Raw genomic sequence first — 21,082 nt, 5'->3', positions numbered from 1 at the left:
CTCATGTCCCTCTTCCTCCCTTGACCAGACCTAGGTACATGCACCCCAAAAAACACAGATTTATGGTTTAGCTCTTTATTGTGACACAGAATTTTTGGGCTGTGATTTGGAAATAACCCTTGTAGTAGAAAAATCAGCAGGGCAGGGCAGAGCGACTGCTGCTGTGGTCTGTGCCCTGCTGTGGGCTGGCCTCTGCGCCCCACCACCTCCACCTGGAGCTCTTCAGAGATGACTGACAGCAGGGACAGGCTTTCCCAACTCACTTCTCAGTAGCTTTCTAGGAACCGATGGTTTGTTTTGAATAAAAACCTCTTGGTGGAGAGGGAACGGTGATGACTAAGTCCTAGGAGTCCTTCCTTGCTGAGCAGGCTCGTCTACAGGGACTGGCTCCATAGCCAAGCCAAGTGGTGTGGCTTCAAGTGGTAAAGTCTGGCTCAAGGGGGCTCTTGCCCCTGAATTTGGAAGGGTACTACAGGCTGGTGGTAGTCAGGGTGACTTGAGCCGACACGACCGGCAGCAAGCCTTCCTGTAGTACCAGTGAGAGCACAGCTTCACCTTCAGCACCAGCACGCAGTTGGCCGTCGCTTTGTCTTCACAGTCTTCTTCTGGGGAGCAGAAGCATCCACAGAAAAGGTTACAAAGGGAGATGTGCTTCCCCCAGCTGAGAGCTGGGGGGAGTAAAGGGCTCCCAGGGCTCCTCTCCCACCCTCCCAGCCTCACCTGGTGCCTCTGTGGGGCACGGCTGGAGCTGGCACGTCTGCCTGGCTTCTGGCTTGGAAGCGGGGTCGCAGCCCTGAGCCAACGCTTCCCCCTGGTAGCACTTCACCTCGCGCAGCCGCACACCAGCACCGCACGTCTTGCTGCACTGTGGAGATCGAGGGAAGGGATCATGAGAGGCAGGTTTTTATTTTCCTGTGGGTGCCGAGTTCTTTCTTCCTGCAAGGCCTTCCTTTGGAGACTACTCTTGAGGAGACTTGGGTCAGATCCCACACCGATCTCAGATTTAGCTCCCCTTTGGTTGCTGGAGGAGAGCCCCTGGAAGCTGGGGCAGAGTGAGGGAGGAGTTGGCTTTCTGCTTTTTAACGCAGCTCAGAGTTGCTTTTGCTTTGAACGCTGATGCTATGATTGATGATGGACAAAATGGCTGCTGTGAGTCAGCCACAGCTTTGCCTACCCCCACTCCCTAAATGCTCACTAGTGAAAATCAAGGGAAGGACAGAACACTGACTCCTGGCAGAGGAGACGCGGCTGTAATGCCTGCAGTGCAGTGCGTGCTCTTGCCTGAGGCCATAATCCACATGCTCTCCAGCTCCTGTGTGCCAGCCTCTCCCTCTGCTGCCTGGTCTGCTAACAGAGAGCTCGCGGTCCTGTCCAATCCTACCAGAGCCCTCAGCAGATCAGGCTGCTAGAAATCCTCAGTGCAGGTTGTACGCCATCAACCAGGGTTATGAGGCCTCATCTCCCCACTCCCCACCTCCCTGAGCCCTACCTGCGACCAGGAGGTAGTGAACCACGTCGAACACGGCCTCTTGAAACAGGCAGCGTGCTCCTCAGGCTTCTGGGAGGCTTCACAGCGCGTCTCAGGGTACTCCCTGTACACCCCATTCTCCAAGCCTGCACACAAGACGACCCTGGTCTTCATCCCTCGCCCACAGCTGGCATCACACTGGGGAAGAAAACAAAACAAATGATGCTCCTCGGCTGTGCAGCTCCAGGTAAGATGGCATCCTGCTCAGAAGCAAGGTGCTTAACGTGTGCTAACACCAGTATAAAGGGGGCAGTCACAGGAGCAACGGCTGCCTGCAAGGGAGCTGAATTTCTTGGTGAGCAGGGACAGGAGCTGGTTATTTGTGCACAATCCATCCGTGGGGGATGCTGAACTGAGCTCGGCTGGCCTGAGAGCAGCTACCACAAGGGAGCTGGAAGAGTCAAGGTAAGACTACAAAAGGCTGTTTCTGACTTAATTTATGTACCTCTATGTCCTCAAAGACCGTGTAGTGTATTTGTGCAGCAACCTGTGTCTTGGAACACTGACAAGCAGTGCGTGGGCCAAGGGGATCAAACTGGTGCGCTACAGGAGAGCTGCATGGACAAGTACCCGAGCTCAGCCCACAGCCATGCAGGCACAGGTGGGAGGGCTCAGCTTCTCAGGACAACACCAAGAGAAGCAGGATCTGATTCTAGTTCTGCTCCGCTCCCTGATGCCCACAGCAGCAGTTGCCAGCTTGAGATTTCACTGCTCTGTGCCTGTCTTCACCATGCCGGGGCCAGCACAGCTGGCTTGCATCCCTCCTGAGTCATCCTGTGCACAGCTCACCCACAGCTGACCAGCTGAGAGAACACAGCAAAGATGCTGGCACAGGCAAAGGTGGGGAGCCCAGCTGGCTTTTCAGGGTTCAGGTGAGTTTAGTCACCAGGGCATAACTGAAAAATTGTACCACAGCGTTGTATGTGACCCACACCACGGGCCAGAGCAGGAAAGGTTGACAGGACTGCCACAGGTCCCCAGGTTTAACCAGTTTCTGCTCATTAACCAGTGCTGGAGGGACACAGCTGAATGCAGTCAACAGCTAGGAAGGCTACAAAAAGGAGAACAGAGGCTTAGCTATGGTTGGAGGGGAGGGAGAGCTTGGTTGTTTTTCTGACCTTCTTCCTTAAAGCTCTGTGAATCCCTGTTTTTCTCAAGACTTTACAAGGTCAAACCCCACAAGTGAGTCAATGTGTCCCTTCTGGATGCTCTGGGATTTGGCCCAGCTTGTCATGGGAAGCCCAAAGCCCCTTGACCAACAGAGAGGGAGTAGGCTGGTGAGAATGATGGCTGGACAGAACGAGGCACCTGGGCCACGTTCACTTGACTCTGAGTCCTGAGGCAAGTAAGCGTTCTTGGGCTGGATGTGACTTCCAGGGCAGGGACTCGGGCTGTGGTCCAGGTTTACCTCTGGCTATTATTAATCAGAGAACCAGTTGTTTTTTTCTGGGGCTTTCTCTTTAGTGGTGGGACCAAAATCTTGGGGAGGTGAGTGCAGATTCTGGACAGAGCTCTGCTGAGGTGCCTGCAACTGCCAGCTGGGAGCCAGAGGTGGGAGAGGAGGATTTCCTTAGGACATTGCTGCCCTCCAATGGAGCTCCCTGGGAAGGCAGCAAGTGCCACAAACCTTGAGGTATGGGGGGGCAAACTGGGGCATTGCTACTTCCCTCTTTGTGGAAGGAGCTGTGCCAAGGGTACAGCTCTGCCAAGGGAGCCAGACACCCACCAGCTCCTGTGGGATGTGGGGTGGACTTTACCTGGTCCCACTCCTGCTCCACCCAGTGCGCGGGGCAGTTCTTGTCTCCACACGGGTGGACAGCCAGGGGCTTGGCGGCCGGGTCACACTGCGCGTCGGAGATCACCTTGCCCTCCAGGTTGCGACACGCGACGAAGCGACTCATGCGTCCCTCACCACAGGCACCTGAGCACTTGGAGGAACAGAGGGCATTTAGTTACAGCAGGAAGGTTGAGGGGCCACGGTCTGTGGTGTGCTGGGGGCCTGGAGCCTAGGCTTGCATTTGGGGCTGTGTGGCACTTGACCCCATGGGCCTTTAGAGGTACATCTGGTCAGGGGGGTTCATTCCTCAGGTGCCAGGAGGATCCCAAATTATTAAAGAACTCCCCTCGGACTTAATCAGAGATAATCTGCATTTTTGCAGCATGGAGAGGCAAAAATGCAGATAATCACCGATTCTCTAGCCTCTGCCAGACGAAAGCCAGCAGACCAGCAGTGTGACTGCCTGTCTGCCCTCTCCTGCCAGCCCTGTACCCCCAGCACTGGAGGAGGGAGCAGCAGCCCCTCTGGACTCACCGGGCCCCAGTCGGAAGCAGTCCAGCGGCGGTCGCAGGGGGGTCCTGAGCACGCCTTCTCGCTGCTGGGCTTGCGGGACTCGTCGCAGAGGGGTGCCTCCACTGAGCAGCGCACCTCCCGCTTCATCGTCCCCTGGGTGCCGCACCGGGCTGAACACTGCAACGACACAGAGCCAGCCCCTGGGCTCAGAAGCAGAGCGCAAGAGGGACAAGCAGAGGTGTTTTCCTCCTGCTGCACTAGTGGAGAGGGGCAGGACCCCAGCAGGGGAAGAGAAAAAGGGGGTAAAGGCAGTACTTGCTTCCCCAGGGCACAGTCGGGCAGCGCTTCCTCAGCACGCACCAGAGGGAAGTGCCCAACATTTGTCATTTTCCTCCAGGCCCCAGCCCATCCTTGGATGCAAAGCTCCCCTGCCACCTACCTCAGACCACTCGGAGAGCTCCCACTGAGGCCCACAGGCCTTGTTCTTGCAGGCTTTCCTCTCCATGGGCCTGGCCAGCCCGGCTGACTCACAGAGGTCATCGTAAACGGAGCTGTCAAAGCCCGGAGCCAGCATCTTCCAGCAGCGCACGGTGCGGTACTGGTAGCCCTCGCCGCAGGTCCTGGAGCATTCACTCCACCGGCTGGTCTCCCACCTCCATGAGCACCGGGAGAGAAAGCACAAAGGAAAACCCAGGTAAGGGGACCAAGGGACAGAGGGTGGCTGGGGAGTGCGTGTGTTCCTGGGACTCCCTGAACCAGTAACTGCTGCTGATCACGTAGATGTTGATGTTAAGGGGGGCTGGTCTTGAAAGAAGACAGCTTTGTGCTTCGCAGGTAATTTAGACACAATAAATTCCTTCCCTTTTTTGTGAACATGAGAGTAAGTGGGTTTAGCTATTTAAGCACAACTTCCAGCCCCGAAATGGTTGTCGAGCCAAAAATAATCCTCACTAAGATGTGTGGTACCCACGGACAGCTGATGTTGTTCCCACTCACCTAGGCTGGCAGTCCCTGCCTGTGCAAAATTCGTGAGTAGGTTCTGGCCGGGTTAGGGCATCACAGTATGTTTCATCCACTTCCACTCCATCGTACCGGACACACATCGCGTAGGAGGCGCTGATACCTGCTGGACAATCAAGATCCTCTCTTGGTCAGGCTCTACCAGATGCAAAAGCCTCCCTCAACTATGATTAAATTATTGAAGAGCCTCTGAAACTCTACCTGCAATTTTAAAAATACCAGTGTTTTCTCTAACAGCAGCCAAAAAGGATCTCCCTTGCACGATCAGTTGCCTAGGAAAGGCTTGAACTGATAAAAGGCTCCAAACAAAAATCAGCCAGATGCTCTGGATGGCTCTGTTTCTCTCCCCAGACTCCTCTGAGGGCTGTCATCCTAACCTCCCATCCTGGGAAGGAAAACTGACGCCAAAACTCATCCTACAAAGTACGGAAATTCACAATTGCCCCACTGATTACAAGAGTCAATCACTTCAAGATGCCACTCTAAGACCAATGGCATTGCAGTAATATCCTGGTTTTCCACCAAAATGCATCTGCCCTCTCTAGATACCATAAAAACAGGGAACCAAATGGCAAAGAAACTGGGGGCCGGTTGTGTGGATTCCAATTAAAAGAAGTTACCGGGATGAACCCGTCTTGAAAATAAGGATCAGGTCTTCACCTACCTGAAGTGCACGTGGAGCTGCAGGGGGCATAGGCTGAGACCTTCCAGCGATACATGTCAGCCAAGCTGATGTCGTCGTGGCCCACGGGGCTCACATTAAACTCATTGCTGCAAAGAGAGGAGGAGGTGGCATGAGATAAAGATGAAAATTGCTGCAAACATGAAACGTATTAAATTTCCTCCTTACTTTCTTTGAAAACGGGACGAAACCCATTGTTCCTGCTCTCCATCACCATCTCCCCCCACCTTGGACAAGATGTCCCAATGACAAGCAGAGTGCAAAGCCTTGATCCACCTCCTGTATTCGACTAGCAAGGCTGTGAATAGCCACAGCCCTGCAGGTCCTACAGAACCTATTTAAATGGATCCCTCTGAGGCAGGAGGACACAAAATAGGTTCTGGAAGCTCTGTGTCACACCAGGAGCTACGCCAATCAGTTTTTGGAGGACACACCATTTCTCAAGGACCTCCAACAGCTGCCATGGAGAGACACTGGAGAAGGGGGACGTCAAGGACAGCGGTGAGACTATCAGAGGATCGGTTCAACCCTCCCTCCCCAGCTAACCACGCTCCTGTTTTGCCCAGGAAACCAAGTGCCACCTTTCAGCGCCAGGGGCTTGCAGAGGCTCTGCCTGGCTGATGTCCGCAGTTGTGCTGGCACCTAGCAGAGGGCTCTCCACAGATGCCATCACGCTGTAGTTGCTTGCTTCCCCCTGACTCCCAGCATATGCCTCCACCTTCAAGTCCTCCAGTGAGTTCTTACGGGACGGTGCTTTGTGGAGGCCCTGCGGCCACCGGGCAGCCGTCTGGGTCCATAGTCCTGCTGTGGAGTTCCTCTGGGCCAGCCTGGCTGCCAGGTGCTGCAGCTCCCTACAGAAGGCGGTGTGGTGCAGGTCTCGGTGACACAGCCGCCTGAAGAGACGAAGCCTGGAGGATGCTGCGCGGCTGTTCTCTGAGAGCTCGGATCTCCTCGTGCTGTAGGGTACAGCTGTGCTGATGGAAATCTGATTGAATCTGAGGGCTGGAAGAGAAACAGGGGGATGCTTTCACTGTCTTGTATGACTTAGACTTCAGCACGTGGTTTAGGTGTCCAGTAAGGGGAAAAAAAGCATGAAGTATTTGGCCTTAAAATCATAAGGTGCCAGCATGGCACCTTAACTGCCCTGACCAGCCTCACGTGGGATCCTCACGCACTCTCTACCCATGGCCCAGGAGCTCCATTTAAGTTCAGGTCTGGCCTCACCTATGTTGTAGGTGAGTTTTGCTCCTACTTCTGTTCCTGAATTGTTTGGCTTTCCCAGATCAACTTCAGCTTTGCTCCCCTTCCTTTAAGGAGCAACCAGCCCTTACTGCTCCCTGACAGTCTCCACCCCTGTTATTAACCATCCTTCTCTTCTGGCAGCCCCAATGGGAAAGCCACTCTAGATTTCAAGTAAGCCATTGTGGAACGTCCACTATCAATGAATGCAGACTTGTGAGAGAAAGAAAAATAAAGCAACCAACCCAATTCTGTTTCTCCACCGATTGCTGCTGCTTTGTCCTCCTCTTCCTCTCCTGCTGTGTTTGCATGGTAGACCTGTCTTATCTGGAAGTCATATTTCTCCTTTTCTTCACCTTGTTCCCAGACCCAGCCCCGAGGCTGACTGGTGGAGTTGGTTTGGAAGAAGTGCGGATGACTGAAGCCTAAATCTTCATGCCTTTCTCTTAAGGTTGTCTTAAGCTGTTCGCTGGTGTCATCTGGTGGCAGGGAGAGCCATGTGGCGTTGGAGTCCTTGGCAGCTCTGGAGTTGGCTGGAGCAGGATAGTTCTGGCTGGTCTCTAGCAGGTGATGATAGTGAGGTCTGTCTACAGCAGGGGCTGCAGTTCGGAGAGGTGGTAGTGTCCGTGGTACAGTGTAGTCATAAGTTATATGTGGCATTTTGCCATTGAAGTTATAGTACTGGGGGAAACAGGGAAGAAAACAAAACTTGTTTTATTTGAAGGGCATGTATTTCACAGAGATCTCTTCTAACCACAGCTACTTTGTGACAGATGATGAGAGAAGATAGCATCCTTGGAAACCTGCAAGGCAGTACCTGGCTTCCTCAGCCCCAGGCAATTGGTTTGGGAACAAGGTGAATATTCCATTTGTCTGGGGAGCCTCACAATTTTGGGACAGGCAAGACAGGAAGGCCTAAAACTAGCTCTTCACTTACCATGGCATTCAGAGACTGGTTAGTGGGCCCTTGAGCTATGATATACTCCAGCCCATCTGAGTTCAGGCTCGAGGGCCGCCGGTACTTGAAGATCGTGCCAGCCACCCTGAAGTTCTGGGGGTTGTCAATGGCAGAGTTGCCGTTGAAGAAGAAATGCCCAGATTCATCAGCGAGTGCTTCAAAGAAGAGACAAAAGAGACAAATATGATATTCTATGCAGAGCACTGCATAGCAATAAGGAGAGCTGAACTGGCACCTCCACATCCCTGTGGATCCTCTGCTTACCCAGGATGTTTTCTGTCTTCCTGCGCTCAATGATGAGGATGTCCGTGGCACCGGCAGGGATGTTGGTGATGAACACGTAACCTGAGGAGCAGGAACAGAACGGAGGTGAGGAAACCCTGAGGACGAAATAAAAAGGCGTACATAGGCAAAGAAGTTTGTGGGATAAATGTGCAAGTAGGAGGGCAGAACTAACCCTAGCAGGTTGTTTAAGGACATAAACACATCACGCCAGGCTGTGAGCTCCAATCCTAGCTCCCCTACGAAATCCCTTTACAGATGGCCATTACAGGTCTCTAAGGCTCAGTTTGACTACAGCTGGGTTTGTTAAAAAGGAATTGTGCAAGTATAACTGTGTGGCTTTAGGTGCGTCAATGAATGTGCTCTCAAGCTTTCTGGCAAGACCACAGAAAAAGCTTACTAGTGACTAACACTAATGCTGAAGGGAGGAGGGAGAAGACTGTAGGTCCCCTCAGCTCCTGACTCAACAGAATTTGTCTCAAGAGGAGCTTAAAGATTGACCTTTAAATGGAGAGGAAGTGAGAAGGCTCTTAAAGTTGTGTGGGTTTGCCAGCTTGTCTTTCCTAATAGAAATTCATTGTTTTCTTCCTGACCTGTAAGATTTTATGAGAGCTGGAACAGAATGCCAAGACTGTTTGTGTACTGCTAGAGAGGTCGGCACCATTACCCCGACCTGGAAAGGAGCCTGAGTGCTTCTCTGGTCTAGCATCTGTGGAGAATGAGGTAGACTAGTGGAACTACAGCAATGTGAAATGATGTTCTAAAACATCCTCAAACCACAGTTAATTACTAATGAGTATACCACAGTCTATTTCTTCTGTGAGTGGAGGAATGAGCCATGAGGTGGCAGGAGATGAACCGTTAATCTCAGCCCCGTTTCAGAGGGACTGTCCCACAGCTGTGACAACCATAGGACTGCGGAAAGCTGGAGACTGAGCGCAGGCTGAAACAAATGCCGTGACCCTCATCACAGGAACCTAAGCTTCCAGTGAACGCCTAGCACAAATAAAGAAGATTCATTGACCTCTTCACATCACCTGAGGTGGGGGAGCTGCCAAAATCAATAAGAACAAATAGATCCCCAGCTGCTTCCTCCCGTAAAGAGGTAAAGGGAAAACTCGCCAGGCTAATATACAGCACATCAAAACCTATCTCCTCTGATTAAGCTAAAAGGATAAAATACAGGCATTTAGGCAGACGTGGCGACACTCTTCAGCTCTTTCCACCAAGCAGCTGGGAAACTCCTACCCGCATTCAAGCCAGTCACCCTTCATGCCAGTTGGTGGTAAGGAGTAGCAGGTGAAGTCTCTGGACTGTGGTAGCAGGGAGTACCTATCTGTGAGATTGCCTTTCGGAAGCTGCCCGAGACACGGTGGCAAGTGCTGCCGTCCCCTCCACACACCCTGCATCTGTCCATCGTCCGGGGCGAATACAGGCTCCCATCGCACCCCACTGGCTGCAAAGAATAAAACAAGAAAGGGTTTCCTGGTGGCAGGGTCTTTTCAAGGAAACGCTACCACGTCATTTAGGTGAGGTTCTGGGTGTGGGTGTAGGGTAGCTTGGAGTAGGGTGGTGAATGAATGAATGAATCTGGCAGCAGGAGATATTCACTGGTGCAAGTTGTGACCATTTACATTGTGCCCCTGAAGCTGGGGCAAGGTTGTGTGTGTGTAGGTGACTGGAGTAAGATTTGGGTAAGCTGTTTCAGTTCATTCTGTAGCTGTCTTTAAGCCAATCTTTTGCACTGCAATAGTTACATACAGCATCACTCTGCAGGAGATGCTGCATCAAAGGCAGGCCTACTTGAGGTTTTAAGACACCTCAGCGTAACACTACACACACCCATCCTTTATCCTTGCTGCATGCAGGATAAATCAAATATAAGATTTTTTTTTTCAACTTGGATGACTATGAAAGCATAGTCACTTCAATTCTAGTCCTCTCTGTACTAGGAGGAAAGTTCTGTTACTCAGTGGGAATGTGAATCTAATGTCCTTTGTGCTCTGTTCTAGTCTGTAGGCATTCAAAAGGGAGCGTAATTATTCCTGCCAGGCCTCAGTTTCACTTCCCTGCTGGGGCCCGTGGCCTTGGAGGTTCCACCATGCATTTATACTCCCCATTTCTGTGTTATTTCCTTCCAGAGCCTCACCTCACACTTCCCATTGATGCAGACTCCTTGATGGGTCCTGTCCTTGCAGGAGGTACCATCCTGTGCTCGGGCCATCAGCTGTCTCTCTCCGCTCCGAGTGGTGCACTGGAGGTCGCAGGGCTTGTTGGAGATGCTGGTGTAGTCATCTGAAGGGACAGAGGCAGAGCAAGGTGATCAGAGATGGGCAGTGAAGAAGGGGACTTCCCTCTTATCCATGCTGCTGGTTTGACATCACCTTTGATGTTCTTGCTTCTTGAGATGAGACCCCAAGGCTACAGATGTTTCGGCAGTAAAGGGGCTGTGGTAGGAGGCTGCAGATGGGGACCAGGCCTGGCAGAAGCGCTTGTCGATGGCAAAACCACTTCCTTGCCATACCCTCTCCCCTTTACAGTGCCATCCCTTGTGCCAGACAGGGGAATCTGCCTCAGCAGATCCCAGGCCACACATAAATACACAAGAGCAAAAAAGACCTGTAAGAGAGGCACCAACTGTACCGACTGTGGCCAGCTACACCCCTTCCAGCTGATAAATGGAGCTAGAGGTACAGATATTCTATGTTCCCTTGGCAGCTAATGGAAAGAGAAAAACAGGCAGGTCCAGAAAGACAGTCGTGTCTCAGAGGAGCTGATTCTGGGCCTCAAGGGCCATCTGGCAAGCCACGTGGAGCAATTTATCTCCTCTGCGCAGGAAACGGATGGACATCCTGTTCAGAATAACCCACTACCAGCCCAGTGGGAAGCACGCTGGGCGAAAGAGGCAGCCAAAATGGTAGAAGGCACGCAGGAAGTGAACAGCCACTCTGCCAGGATGACTGCTGGTTAGCTGAGACACCTCAGAGGAGCCTGTGTCCTGTCTGCCCGCCAGCGCTTGCTGATGTATTTTCCAAAACAGGAGCAATGTGGTGAGAGAGAAGGCCTGGCTGGGCAGAGAGGTTCTGTGAAGAAACAGGGAATGATTTCTCCAAAGGAGGTAGCAGAGGAAAGTACTTCCAGACCAACGAGGAGCATCCATCCCTTGCCCCCTGCATCCTTCTCCTGTGTCTGAGGAGATCCTGTAGGTGTTTTCTCACCCTGATCCTTTGTGTGAAGCTGTGAAAACCCACCTGGATAGAGGGGCATCCAGTGGTAGTAGCGCTTCCCAAAGGCTTTGGCATTGAAACTGGAGCACTGCTGTTGTTTGAAGCTTGCTGTGTTGGCTGGGCAGGGCTATGGAGGGAATAAACGTGATCAAAAGCTCCCTATGTCGCAGCCATGGTTGTGACAGCTGCTTGTCCCTGCTGCATCCTTGGAGGATGAAAATGCCCAGTCCACCCTGGAAGGAATCAGTGATGGACTCTGAGGTGCTATAATACAGGCAGAAGGGCCAGGCTTCCATCGCCTCAGACAGCTGCATTTAACAGTACTGCAAAATTTACTTACAGTAAAGGGAAAAGCATACTGGAAAAACGTCTTCCTTCCCCCCACCCCACAACAAATATATCTATAATCTAATCTAACCTATCTATATCCTTTTCCCCCACCTTTCAGTCCCAGAGAGTAGAGCCCATCTCCCCTGTTTTCAGAGGCACGCTGCCCCAGGAGTGGCCCGTGCCTCTGACAGACCAGTCACACCCTGACTGCTGGTGCTCTTGAAGCTCCAAGTGCGGACCCCTGCATCCCACATCCCCCAGTAAGAACCAGTTGGTGCTGGAAGTGGTTCTCACCTGCTGCTGGCACAGTTGGTAGTGTTTGGCTTGGCCAACACACATGGTGCTGTTTGTTCCCTGGGGCATCTGGAGCCTGCAAAGCAGAATGAGAATGCAGAAATGAGCTGGAGGTCCATGAAACTCTAAGAAATTGAGGATAACTGAGAAGTCAGGCCTGACTTAACGGGGAGAAGCCAGGCTGGTGTTTTATCAGAGCAAAGCTTTCTGTATCTATGCCAGCCAACGTCTCTGAAATGCATTTTCAGTGCTTTTAGGGGGAATGCAATTTTAGGCTACTCTCTTTTTGAGGCAGTTTGAGTAGAACAGGGAGCAAGTGAAGTATTTGCACTGCTGTGCCCCTTCACCTCTGAGCTCCCATAGGGTTGATCTGACAGAAGGACAATAGACCAATAGATCCACCACTCCCATGATCTGAAGTGAGCAGGGGAATTGATTTCAGAACTCACTGAGCAGTAGGCAGAGAGATGGCACCTCCCATGGGGAATGGACACCCTAAAAGATTAACAGGAGAGGTTTGGTACAGGTAACGGACAAAAAACCATGAGTTTCTCAGCAGTTGATGCTTTAGCTCTGGCAAGCAACATTTGTCCAAGTTCCTGACGTGCACATGCTGAAAAAAATCTTGAAAGCTGGGAAGGTGTGGGGAGAAAGGCTAGGACTGCAGATTAAGGCACTGTGCTCTGGGTAAAGATCAGCAGCAGACAGTGGGTTAACAGGGCTGGGAACTTAGGGTGTGCAATAGCCATACTCAGGCTGGACTGCCTTGATGTATTGCAGCTATCCCTGCAGAGCTATGCTTTATGCGGTGTAGGCATAGCTTAAATTTGCACCACAAGGCTTCAAAAATCATTGTGCCTTTCAGCTGAAGCAGGGGCAGTCTGCAGACTTGGGCAAAAATTGTTTTGTGGGGCACAGCTGGCTCACAAGCTGCTTTGCTTAGTGCTGCAGCACCTTTTGGCTGGGTTTTGTGTTGAGCAGAGGCAGAGACGTTGGCAAGCCTCGTCAGTGAGGAGGCTGCGTCCAGATGGATGGCACCTCAGCACATCTGGACCCTCCCGATGCTGCCAACCAGCCCACATGAAAGAAGTTTCCTTTTGCAGGAGGCAGAGCAGGTGGGGGGCCCTTGTCTGAGCTTCCTGCACTCCCGAGTGCATTCACGCAGAAGGGAAAGGGGCCGGGCAGCCCCTGCAGCTTGCTGTGCTGCAGGATGCTGGCTCTCATTAACAGCTCGGGAGAAGCAGGTTAGTGAGGTGCCCGAGGAGGAGGGCTTGGTGGCAAGGTGACCCACAGGGGACAGCTGGAGCTCCCCACAAACCTTGTTCAATCAGCGCCAGGGCTGTAGCAGCTGCAGGGGACAAATGGAGATGCTGTCAGGTGACAGCCAGATAAATGACAGGGGGAAAAAAATCTTGCCAGCTCTGCAGGGAGTGAAAAGGGGAAATTGCTGAGGCATGGCTGAGCTGGCTGCTGCCAGCCGAGTCCCCAGAAGGTGTCTGGGAATAAGGGCCAAAATCCTACGCACGGGAACTGGCTACGAGTCAGGGTTAGGTTGCTCAGAGCAGTCGTAGAGAAGCAGTGTTTGTGAAGGACAGAGGAGGAGGAGTAAAGCTGGTCTCCAGCCCACAACCCTGTCATCTTCAAGTCTCCCCCAGGCCCCACAGCCTGCTAGCTGCCCACCTGCCTTCCTTTCTGAGGCCCTACAGAGCCCAAAACGTGGGTTGGGGCACTCCTGTGCCCCTTGAGGGCTGGCCAAGGGGTGCTGTGGGGACAGACGTACCTCTGTCGCAGGCAGTGCCTCTCCCGGGACATCACGCCTCCCCCGCAGGACCGGGAGCAGGTGGACCAGGAGCTCCACTCTCCCCACCACTTGGTGACTTCTTCGTCCCAGGGGCCAGCTCCATCAGCTGCCTCACTACTGTCCTGACAGAAACAGAGGATGGTTAGCGGGGGAACCCGGCGGCCTGCTGCCTCGGCCCGAGGGAGGCCTGACAGAGGCGGCACCCACAGGATGCCTCTGGGACCGGTGTGATGTGGAGAAGGGCCCTCAGGTGGGACGTGTGGGGATAATCCCAGCTGCAGCCTGAGCCAAGGCCTGGCTCTGAGTCGGATATGCCAGCAGATCGCAGCCCCAGCTGGCTCTGACGGGTGGTCAGGAGAGAGGAGAAAGGCTGAGGGGGGCTGGGGGAGGCATCTGTCCTCTGCTGGAGCTGCACCACAACAAATAAACTCCCCTTTGTGCACGAGTCGGCTCAGGTCCAAGCTCCTCACGCTGCAACCCTCACAAAAGTCATTTTCAAGAGTGCTTCGGGAGCAGAGCCCCTTGCAGTTGCAGCCATCCCATCTCACCACTGCGTTGCTGACCTCTCGCCACCCACCCCACAATGTGCTCCCCAGAGGGCTCTCCCCGACCCAGCATGCCTCGCCGGGGCTGATCCTTTAAATTTGGCAAACTTAAGCTCCTCTGGCCCCAACAAGGTCACTGCAGCAGGCTGCTGTTGGCTCTGCCTCTGTAACTCCCAGCAGGTAAGTGACTCTTTGTTTTAGCAAGATTTTTTTCCTTGTGCTGTTCTCCCGTTCCGTGTCTGATGGCCTAAAAGCTCCTTGGGACTTTTGCAAACTAGAACATACAAGAACGAATTTGCTGTTTGCTGAAACACAGCTGTGAATGGTGTTAAATGCAGCCCTGAGTTTACCACAGGGCAGTGATTGGAAGTGATTTACCCAGCGGAAAATGCTCACGGTTTATCAGTGTTAGCAGAAGAAAATGAATAATTAGTGCATGTGTAAGATCTGTTATGTTTAAGTAAAGGCACAGAGAAGCAGTATCACTGCTACTCTTACCAAAATGTGCAGGCTTGTGGCTGCAGCTGATAGTCCTGTCGAGAAGAACTGTTCTGCAGAAGGATAATTGATGGATGTGAAAGAAAACTCAGCAGAGTTTGCTCCTTGCTGAATGTGCTCTGTTCACTACTTTGGTTGACTGCCTCTTGGCTTGACGCTCTTTATTGGTGTAATAAAACCAAAGTGTTCTTCATCTTGTAGTGTAATTCCTGCCCGAGAATTTGCTGTTTCTACAGCATCTGCCAACAGAACATCCACTGGGCAGAGGAGATGCAGCTGTTTTTGTGCAAATGTTTTTAAGTTGTAACTTAGTATGTTTGAAGTGCGCGCAGTGCCTCTTCTTGGCGATCATACAGCAGCCAGAGCACGTTGGAAACAACCTGCTCTGCTGCATGAAACAGCACCACGTTACCTGATGCTTTACCTTTGATGATTACAATAGCTAACTGTGAAAACAATACAACAAAATTCTTTGACGTACTTGGATGTCCTGGCTGGATTTGAGTTGTCTGACTGAGACCAAGAGCTGTGGCGAGCAGCAGAGTTGCTCAAGAGAAGGATTAAATTTGAAATCAAATTTAAAAGAAAGAAGCATGTTTTCAAAAGGACCGTTTTCTCTTCTGCCAAATGCTCATTTCAACCTGTGTCCTATGAGAATTTTTGTCTGAGTGCATATGATCAGATCGCAAATGGAAATGCTGACTGTGTAGCTTCCAGAGCTACCCATGAAAGAAATTAAAGGTCTCTCGCTGTAAGGTATTTTCAGTTCAAGTCTTTCCCTGACCCCTCCTACACTCTTCTGTGATAAGCATCTCAAGGCCTGTGGAGGAAGAGCTCTTCACAATCGCAGGGAAGGAGAACAGTGATTTATCTGTGTCTGTGTGGGGAGCTCAGTGCAAAGCAGCTTCTCCTGTAGCTGGGGTATTAATCAGAGCTGGCATCTTTCCACGTGACTGAGTAGCTACAGAGCACCACGGGGTGCGAGCACTGCCCCGGGGGAAGGCATGTGGACCAGAAGCTGCAGGATTGACACAGTTTTTCCCCAAATGGCAATCAAAATCCGGTGTATTTGTAACCTACAAGATAGTCCTGCTCCATGGATCTTACAGTCTATATAGGTGAGACAGTACAGAGGGAAAATGAGCAAAGAGAAGCAAAATGCCCTGTTCTACTGACCTACCCTGCTATGAAAAAGATGTTGTGTGTTTGGAGTAAATGATCCACAGGCCCTGCTGCTCTCAAAAGCAAGACAAGCCACAGCTGCCTGCTGGATCCTCCTCCAGTCAGTGCCCTGCTTTCAGCTCGCTGGTGCTCACCTCCTCCCACCCACCTCCATCGCAGGCATGCCTTGGGCACAGGCTCTTTCTGCAACTCAAGCAGCGACAGCAGATTTGGGTGTTCCTCTCTATCTGTAAGCCCCTTTGCACTCCCTGTTCCTGCTTCCTCCCCTCGCTGGAGGAATCAATCACACATTAAGTAGATTGATTTGGCTCTCAGGTTTTCCATGACCAAGCTCCCTTGCCGGTCCTTGCTCAGGAGCATTTATTTCCTCATGCAAGCAAGGACAATGCTGAGCTGTCGCCTCAGCCAGTGAGACTTACGGCATGACAGCACCCGAGTCCTAGGCCTGGAGACGTGGAGGGCAGACTCAGGTACTTAGAGCTGGGGCAGCTGGTTCCAATCTGTGCTGAATTTACTCTCTTGTCAGAAATAAATCTGCATTAACCATGACACACAAACGCCTCTTGTTTTCAATTAGAGATACTTGCATTTTCCAAACTTCCAGATAACAAATTAAGGGCTGTGGGATAGACTCCAGATTAGATAAGCTCCTAGCTTTAGTTTCCCAAGCCCCTGAGTAAATCCCACACTCCGTGGAAAAAGAAAAGTCAGACGGGCTTTAAAACAACTCTTTTGCACTGCCCTGGTTGTGGGAGATGCTAAAGCTGCTCTAACTTGTGCTGTGCTGCAGAACCACCCACAGAGCAGGCTAGAAATGCTGGAGCAGGAGGCAGGCGTAGGTCCAGTGTTCGCAAGGCTGGTTCTGCCTGGGCTTGGATGGGGGCTCTGCCCAAAGCAGGGAAGAGATCAGGTACAATTCCTTAGGTGCTGAGAAATGTTAGGGCTAGAAATTACCACCGGTAGCTAAGACAGACCATGCTCCAGCTCAGCCAGGTGCTCTCCGCAAGAATTTCCCTCGAGGCACTTGTGGCTTGGCACAAGGTGATCACACAGCTGCAGCTCTTCCTCTCTGAGGCTAACCATGCTGTTTCTGTGCCTCACTGGACAGAGGCTGTACAAACACACAGGTGAAGGTTGCCCTCCTGTCCCCTTGCTGTGGGGGGACCAGAGCTTTAAAACCCAACCTGCTGTAATCTAAGGAGCAAGGCGTGTAGGACAGCCTGCGTGGACTGGTGCAGGGGGGTACCAGGAGCACTCTGCAGTGCATTATGCACACAAACCTTGTTCTAGCCCTCCTGCCCAGACTGAAAAGATAAGGCAGGGTGGGGAACTCTTCCAGGGTAGAACATCTGCCTCCAGATTTACCAATACCAATGATGGAAACATCAGTCTCTAAGCCAGCACCACTGAAAGCTTTTTCTGTCTACCCAAAGACTCGGCAGCTGTTTCCCTTCTCCCCCCCATCGACACCAAACAAAGGCTGCCACAAACAAAATGCTGCAGCCCAGCACAGGAGGGCGAGCCCAGGCTGACATCCTATCGGTTTTCCAGGCAGTCTTTCTGAAGAGCAGAAAGGGACAAAATAAATCCTCTAACGATTCTCTGCCGTGCGTCAGATCAGCTCTGAACTACAATGGGTTTCCCAGAAGCCTGGGAATAATGGCAATGACTGTGTCACTGGCTTAGTCTCCCATATTGAATCTCGGGATTCATTAGTCTGTGTCTTGGGGAAAAAAAGGCTTTCTAGGAAGAGAGACAACAAACATCCCTGTTCAGCTCGCCTTAATAGAGGAGCTCGCAGGGGTACGCCCTCTGTTGCAGCCTGACATGCCTTCGGGCCCTGACCACCACTGAAGGGCACAAGTAGCTGTTGTAAGCTCAGCCCTGTCAGAGCTTCTAAGACAAGAAGAAACAGCAGCTGGAAATGAACTAAATTCCGAACAGACCCTTCCCGAGGTCATTAACCGCGTGTCCTCTACCAGAAATTTCCAGGATCCTTTACCTAAGGGCTTCTCTCTACAGCAAACTGTGCTACTTACTGAAATACTAAGTAGCTTCAGATGTCCTAATGCCTGGAACGGCTGCCAGATTATTATCTTACACTCCTGGAAATGAATGGCCATGCTCAGCCCCCCTGGTCTGGGTTCCCTGTGTTGTGCTCTGATCAAAGCTGTGGCAATAAACTCTGCCGCAAGCCCTGAAAAAAAAAAAACAATAGGGTTTGCAATTGTGCCCTGATGTTTTACCCCCAAAAATGATGTTTGTATAAAGCTATTTCTTCTTCTGTCATTGTCTTAGCCTATTTGTATAGAGATAGTTTGTATGAGAGATTCATTGTAGGACACAGATATAAAACCAGATTTTGCTTAGAAATATTTTAACAAGATACCACAGAAGGAATTTCCCATGATGGGAAAGTACCCAGAGGTAAAAAGAGACCTATAGAATAATTTGTATGGGAGTAGGAAGAAGACCAATCCGGGGAAAAACGCTAAACTTGCAAAAGATGTGATATTGCAGCAGATAAGTAACAGAAATCTGGACATATAATGAGGCACAGATGAGAAGCAAATTAGAAAGCTGGTAAACAGAAGCCAGCAAAGAACTATGAAGTACTGTTTATAATCCTGCCATGAAAGAAAGTTCACAGGCATGTCATTACAAAATACTTGATCCAAGTTGGTTAGGTCCTTCCCTTCAAGTAGGAGAACACGCTTACTTTGGGATGAGCTAGTAGAACAGCTGGAAATCTCTGAAGGGAAAGAAGGGAGCAATGTGGGGTGTGCAGGACAGGAATCTCTACCACCAGTTTTTTTCAGAGGCATTGAATACACTGAGCCGAGACAGCTCCACACAGGGAGGAATTTGCTTATCTAGGGATGGAGGCTTTCTATCGCATTCTCTGTATAACCCTGCTGTAGAAAACCAGAGAGCAAAAGCAATTGCAGGTTAATCCCTTAATGACTGCTGTGTGCACGGCCTGGCACGGAAGATAGCGATCGGAGGGCATGCAGCAATACCACCAGCCGTTCCTGCAGCGTGCAATCCTTCATCTCTGCGGGGTCACCTGGAGCCACGGGGTCCTGGGTGCCCCCACGGGGGTCTGTGGCAGCAGGACCCCGAGCAGCCCAGGCTTGTGTATGCAGTCACCGACCTGAACGGGACTCCTCCACGCCTAGATGAAGGATTTCACAGCTGCTCAGCTTGACCCGGCTTGCTCTGCCTGAAGTTTCTGTCTGGCAGAGCCCTATGGTTTGGGGTAAGCAGAGCAGGCGGTGAACACGCAGTGGAAGCGGGACACTGCCTGAGCTTAAAACGAGGACAAGCCCAGCTCAGGAGACGCTGCTGGACAAAGCTGGGTGTAAAGCTGCGGTGCCTATCGCTGTGCATTAGACAGCTCTTGTGAGACTGCTTCACCTCACCATGGCTTTGTCTGGGGAAGGAAAAAAAACACTCCAAGCCCTTTTTCTTTCTGCTAGCAGCGCAGGATCCCTCGTGCACAGAGGGACCTGGCCGGGAAGCTCGCACGTGGAGCCCCAGGGTGTGCGGTGACCCCTGCGAGCGGGGGGCTCGGCCAGCACCCTGTGAAGGGTGGTCTGGCCAAAGGGGAAGGAAGGGGAAGAGGAAAGGGGTAAGGGGAAAGGGAAAAGGGAAAAGGGACAAGGGGAAGGTCTCGCTGCAGGGGCTCAGCGCTGCTCTGACACCAGGGACAAGGGGAGCACCAGGCTCCGGCTCCCGCACATGCACCTCAGGGGATCAAGGTGCCCCCGCGGGGGTCTCAAAGCACAGATCCCCCTTTTTGCCATCCCCCCCGGCTGTCACCGCCCCGCCCGGCACCCAGGCGAGCGGCGAGGCCCCGCAGCCCCCCGGGGACCCCCCTCGCCCCGCCGGCCTTTTGTGCTGGCGGAGGAGGCTGAGGGGAAGGGCGAGGGGCGAGCAGGGGGGAGGCTCCGCCGCCGCTTACCTTAGCGCCGAGGGGGGCGGCGGCGCTGAGGAGGAGGAGGAGGAGGAGGAAGAGGAGGAGGAGGAGGAGGAGGAGGCGGCGGGGAGCGGCGGCCATGCCGCGCTGCTGCTGCTGCTGCCGCGGAGGAGGCGGCGCGGTGGCGGCCCACCAGCGGCCGTGGCAGGAGCCGCCGGGGCGCGGGCCGGCATGGCTGAGGGGCTTAATGACTTTACAACCTGCCGGGCGGCCGGCAGCGGCCCGCAGCCGCCGGGGGAGGGAGGGATGAAGGGGGGGAGACGGCGCTCGGAGCCGCCGGGGGCGGGGAGCGGGGCACGGCGGGGCCGGGCAGCCCCGGGGCTCAGCCCCAGCCCCGTCCCGCCCCGCCGCCGGCCTCCTGAGGGGAAGGCGCCGGGGGAAGGTGGAGGGGGTTGGCCCCGGCCCGGGGCTGCTTTTTGGTGTTTTATCCCGAAAAGCTGGGGGAGATGCTGCTCGCTGGGCGATCGCCTGGCTTTGGGCTTCGCTGTTTCAGCGGGAGGGAAAGCTGCGGGGTGTGTATGGCAAACGGAGCGGGTCGTGGTTCATGGGAGGACACGAGGCTCACCGCCTCGCTCGCTGCTTTTTCCCCTCCAGATCCCTGTCAGCAGTGACAGGACGAGCCCGCCGCATCCTGCTTGCACTGCATGAGGCCCTGGAGGAAGCTGAAGCCCCCATAAGCAACCTGGGGCGTCCCAGACTAAAGGGCTCTGTTGATCCCAATCTTCCAGGCACTGCTCTCAGTCTGGCGTGCTGAGCTGGTCAACTGTGTGAGTTCAAAAAGGAAGGAAATGGCTTAAAAAGCTTCCTGGCACCTTCCCCGCTCCCTGCTGGATCCCCCCGCAGTGCTTGTGATCGTGGCACAGCCTCGGCCACGATGCCCTGCTTCTTCTGTGCCCACACGCCTTGGTGCCAGGCATGAGGTGTCCCCAGCCTGGGCAGGAATTTGGCAGCCGTGGCTTCTGCCTGCCAGATGTGCTGTGGTTGGTGTGGGAAGGTGATGCGAGGCCTCCACACCTCTCCCCCACCCAGGGCTTCAGCCTCTCGGTAGGGGAGAGGAAGGATGGAGGGGTGGCAGCAGGGGGGAGCAACGCGGGGCCCCTGATCAAAGCCGTCTGCCAGCAGGTGGGGGGCAAAGGGAGGAGGAGGGCAACCTGCTACTGACCCATCCCACAGAAAACAAGGGAGAGGAGTTGTGAAATAATGTAGTTTCTCCGTGAGCTGCCTTCC

At 53.0% G+C, this 21,082-nt stretch overlaps 1 protein-coding gene and 1 long non-coding RNA gene across 9 annotated transcripts; one reads left to right on the top strand and one right to left on the bottom strand.

Annotated features, from left to right (window-relative positions):
• Positions 1 to 59: 59 nt before the first annotated feature.
• LOC311440383 (ADAMTS-like protein 2) lies at positions 60 to 20,037 on the bottom strand. 7 transcript variants are annotated; one of them, XM_084527238.1, is made up of 18 exons: positions 19,841 to 20,037; positions 13,631 to 13,773; positions 11,851 to 11,926; positions 11,251 to 11,353; positions 10,149 to 10,294; positions 9,332 to 9,455; positions 7,982 to 8,062; positions 7,697 to 7,872; positions 7,005 to 7,440; positions 6,102 to 6,522; positions 5,503 to 5,609; positions 4,815 to 4,944; positions 4,258 to 4,471; positions 3,840 to 3,995; positions 3,286 to 3,456; positions 1,490 to 1,666; positions 721 to 865; positions 60 to 605 (listed from the first exon to the last, which is right to left on the bottom strand). In XM_084527238.1, exons 1-18 carry the CDS (start codon positions 19,934 to 19,936, stop codon positions 487 to 489), a joined length of 3,021 nt encoding a protein of 1,006 aa, XP_084383364.1. In that variant the 5' UTR covers positions 19,937 to 20,037; the 3' UTR covers positions 60 to 486. The 7 variants fall into 7 exon arrangements, with proteins under 7 accessions (XP_084383364.1, XP_084383365.1, XP_084383362.1 ...); XM_084527239.1 differs by having other exon boundaries at positions 4,815 to 4,941; XM_084527236.1 differs by having other exon boundaries at positions 13,631 to 13,768.
• On the top strand, positions 2,624 to 10,390 carry LOC311440388. Of its 2 annotated transcripts, none has more exons than XR_014695380.1 (4): positions 2,624 to 2,869; positions 2,993 to 3,161; positions 4,310 to 4,512; positions 10,141 to 10,390. It is a non-coding gene; the product is annotated as an uncharacterized lncRNA (long non-coding RNA). The 2 variants fall into 2 exon arrangements; XR_014695381.1 differs by lacking the exon at positions 10,141 to 10,390 and adding an exon at positions 5,076 to 5,491.
• Positions 20,038 to 21,082: the final 1,045 nt, after the last annotated feature.

The sequence above is a fragment of the Aythya ferina genome, assembly GCF_964211825.1.
Source record: "Aythya ferina genome assembly, chromosome: 8".
Classification (NCBI taxonomy): Eukaryota; Metazoa; Chordata; class Aves; order Anseriformes; family Anatidae; genus Aythya; species Aythya ferina.
The sequence above is the reverse complement of the archived record's forward strand: the minus strand, read 5'-3'. Positions and strand labels throughout refer to the sequence as shown.

Excerpts from the sequence above, each read along its gene's own strand:
- LOC311440383 (XM_084527236.1), bottom strand. The coding sequence starts at position 20,028 with ATGCCGGCCCGCGCCCCGGCGGCTCCTGCCACGGCCGCTGGTGGGCCG. Across the intron at positions 5,610-6,101 it reads CAAGCCCCTGGCGCTGAAAG|CAATGAGTTTAATGTGAGCC; the intron begins GTGGCACTTGGT and ends CTCTCTTTGCAG. Across the intron at positions 3,457-3,839 it reads CTGCTTCCGACTGGGGCCCG|TGCTCAGGTGCCTGTGGTGA; the intron begins GTGAGTCCAGAG and ends TGTTCCTCCAAG.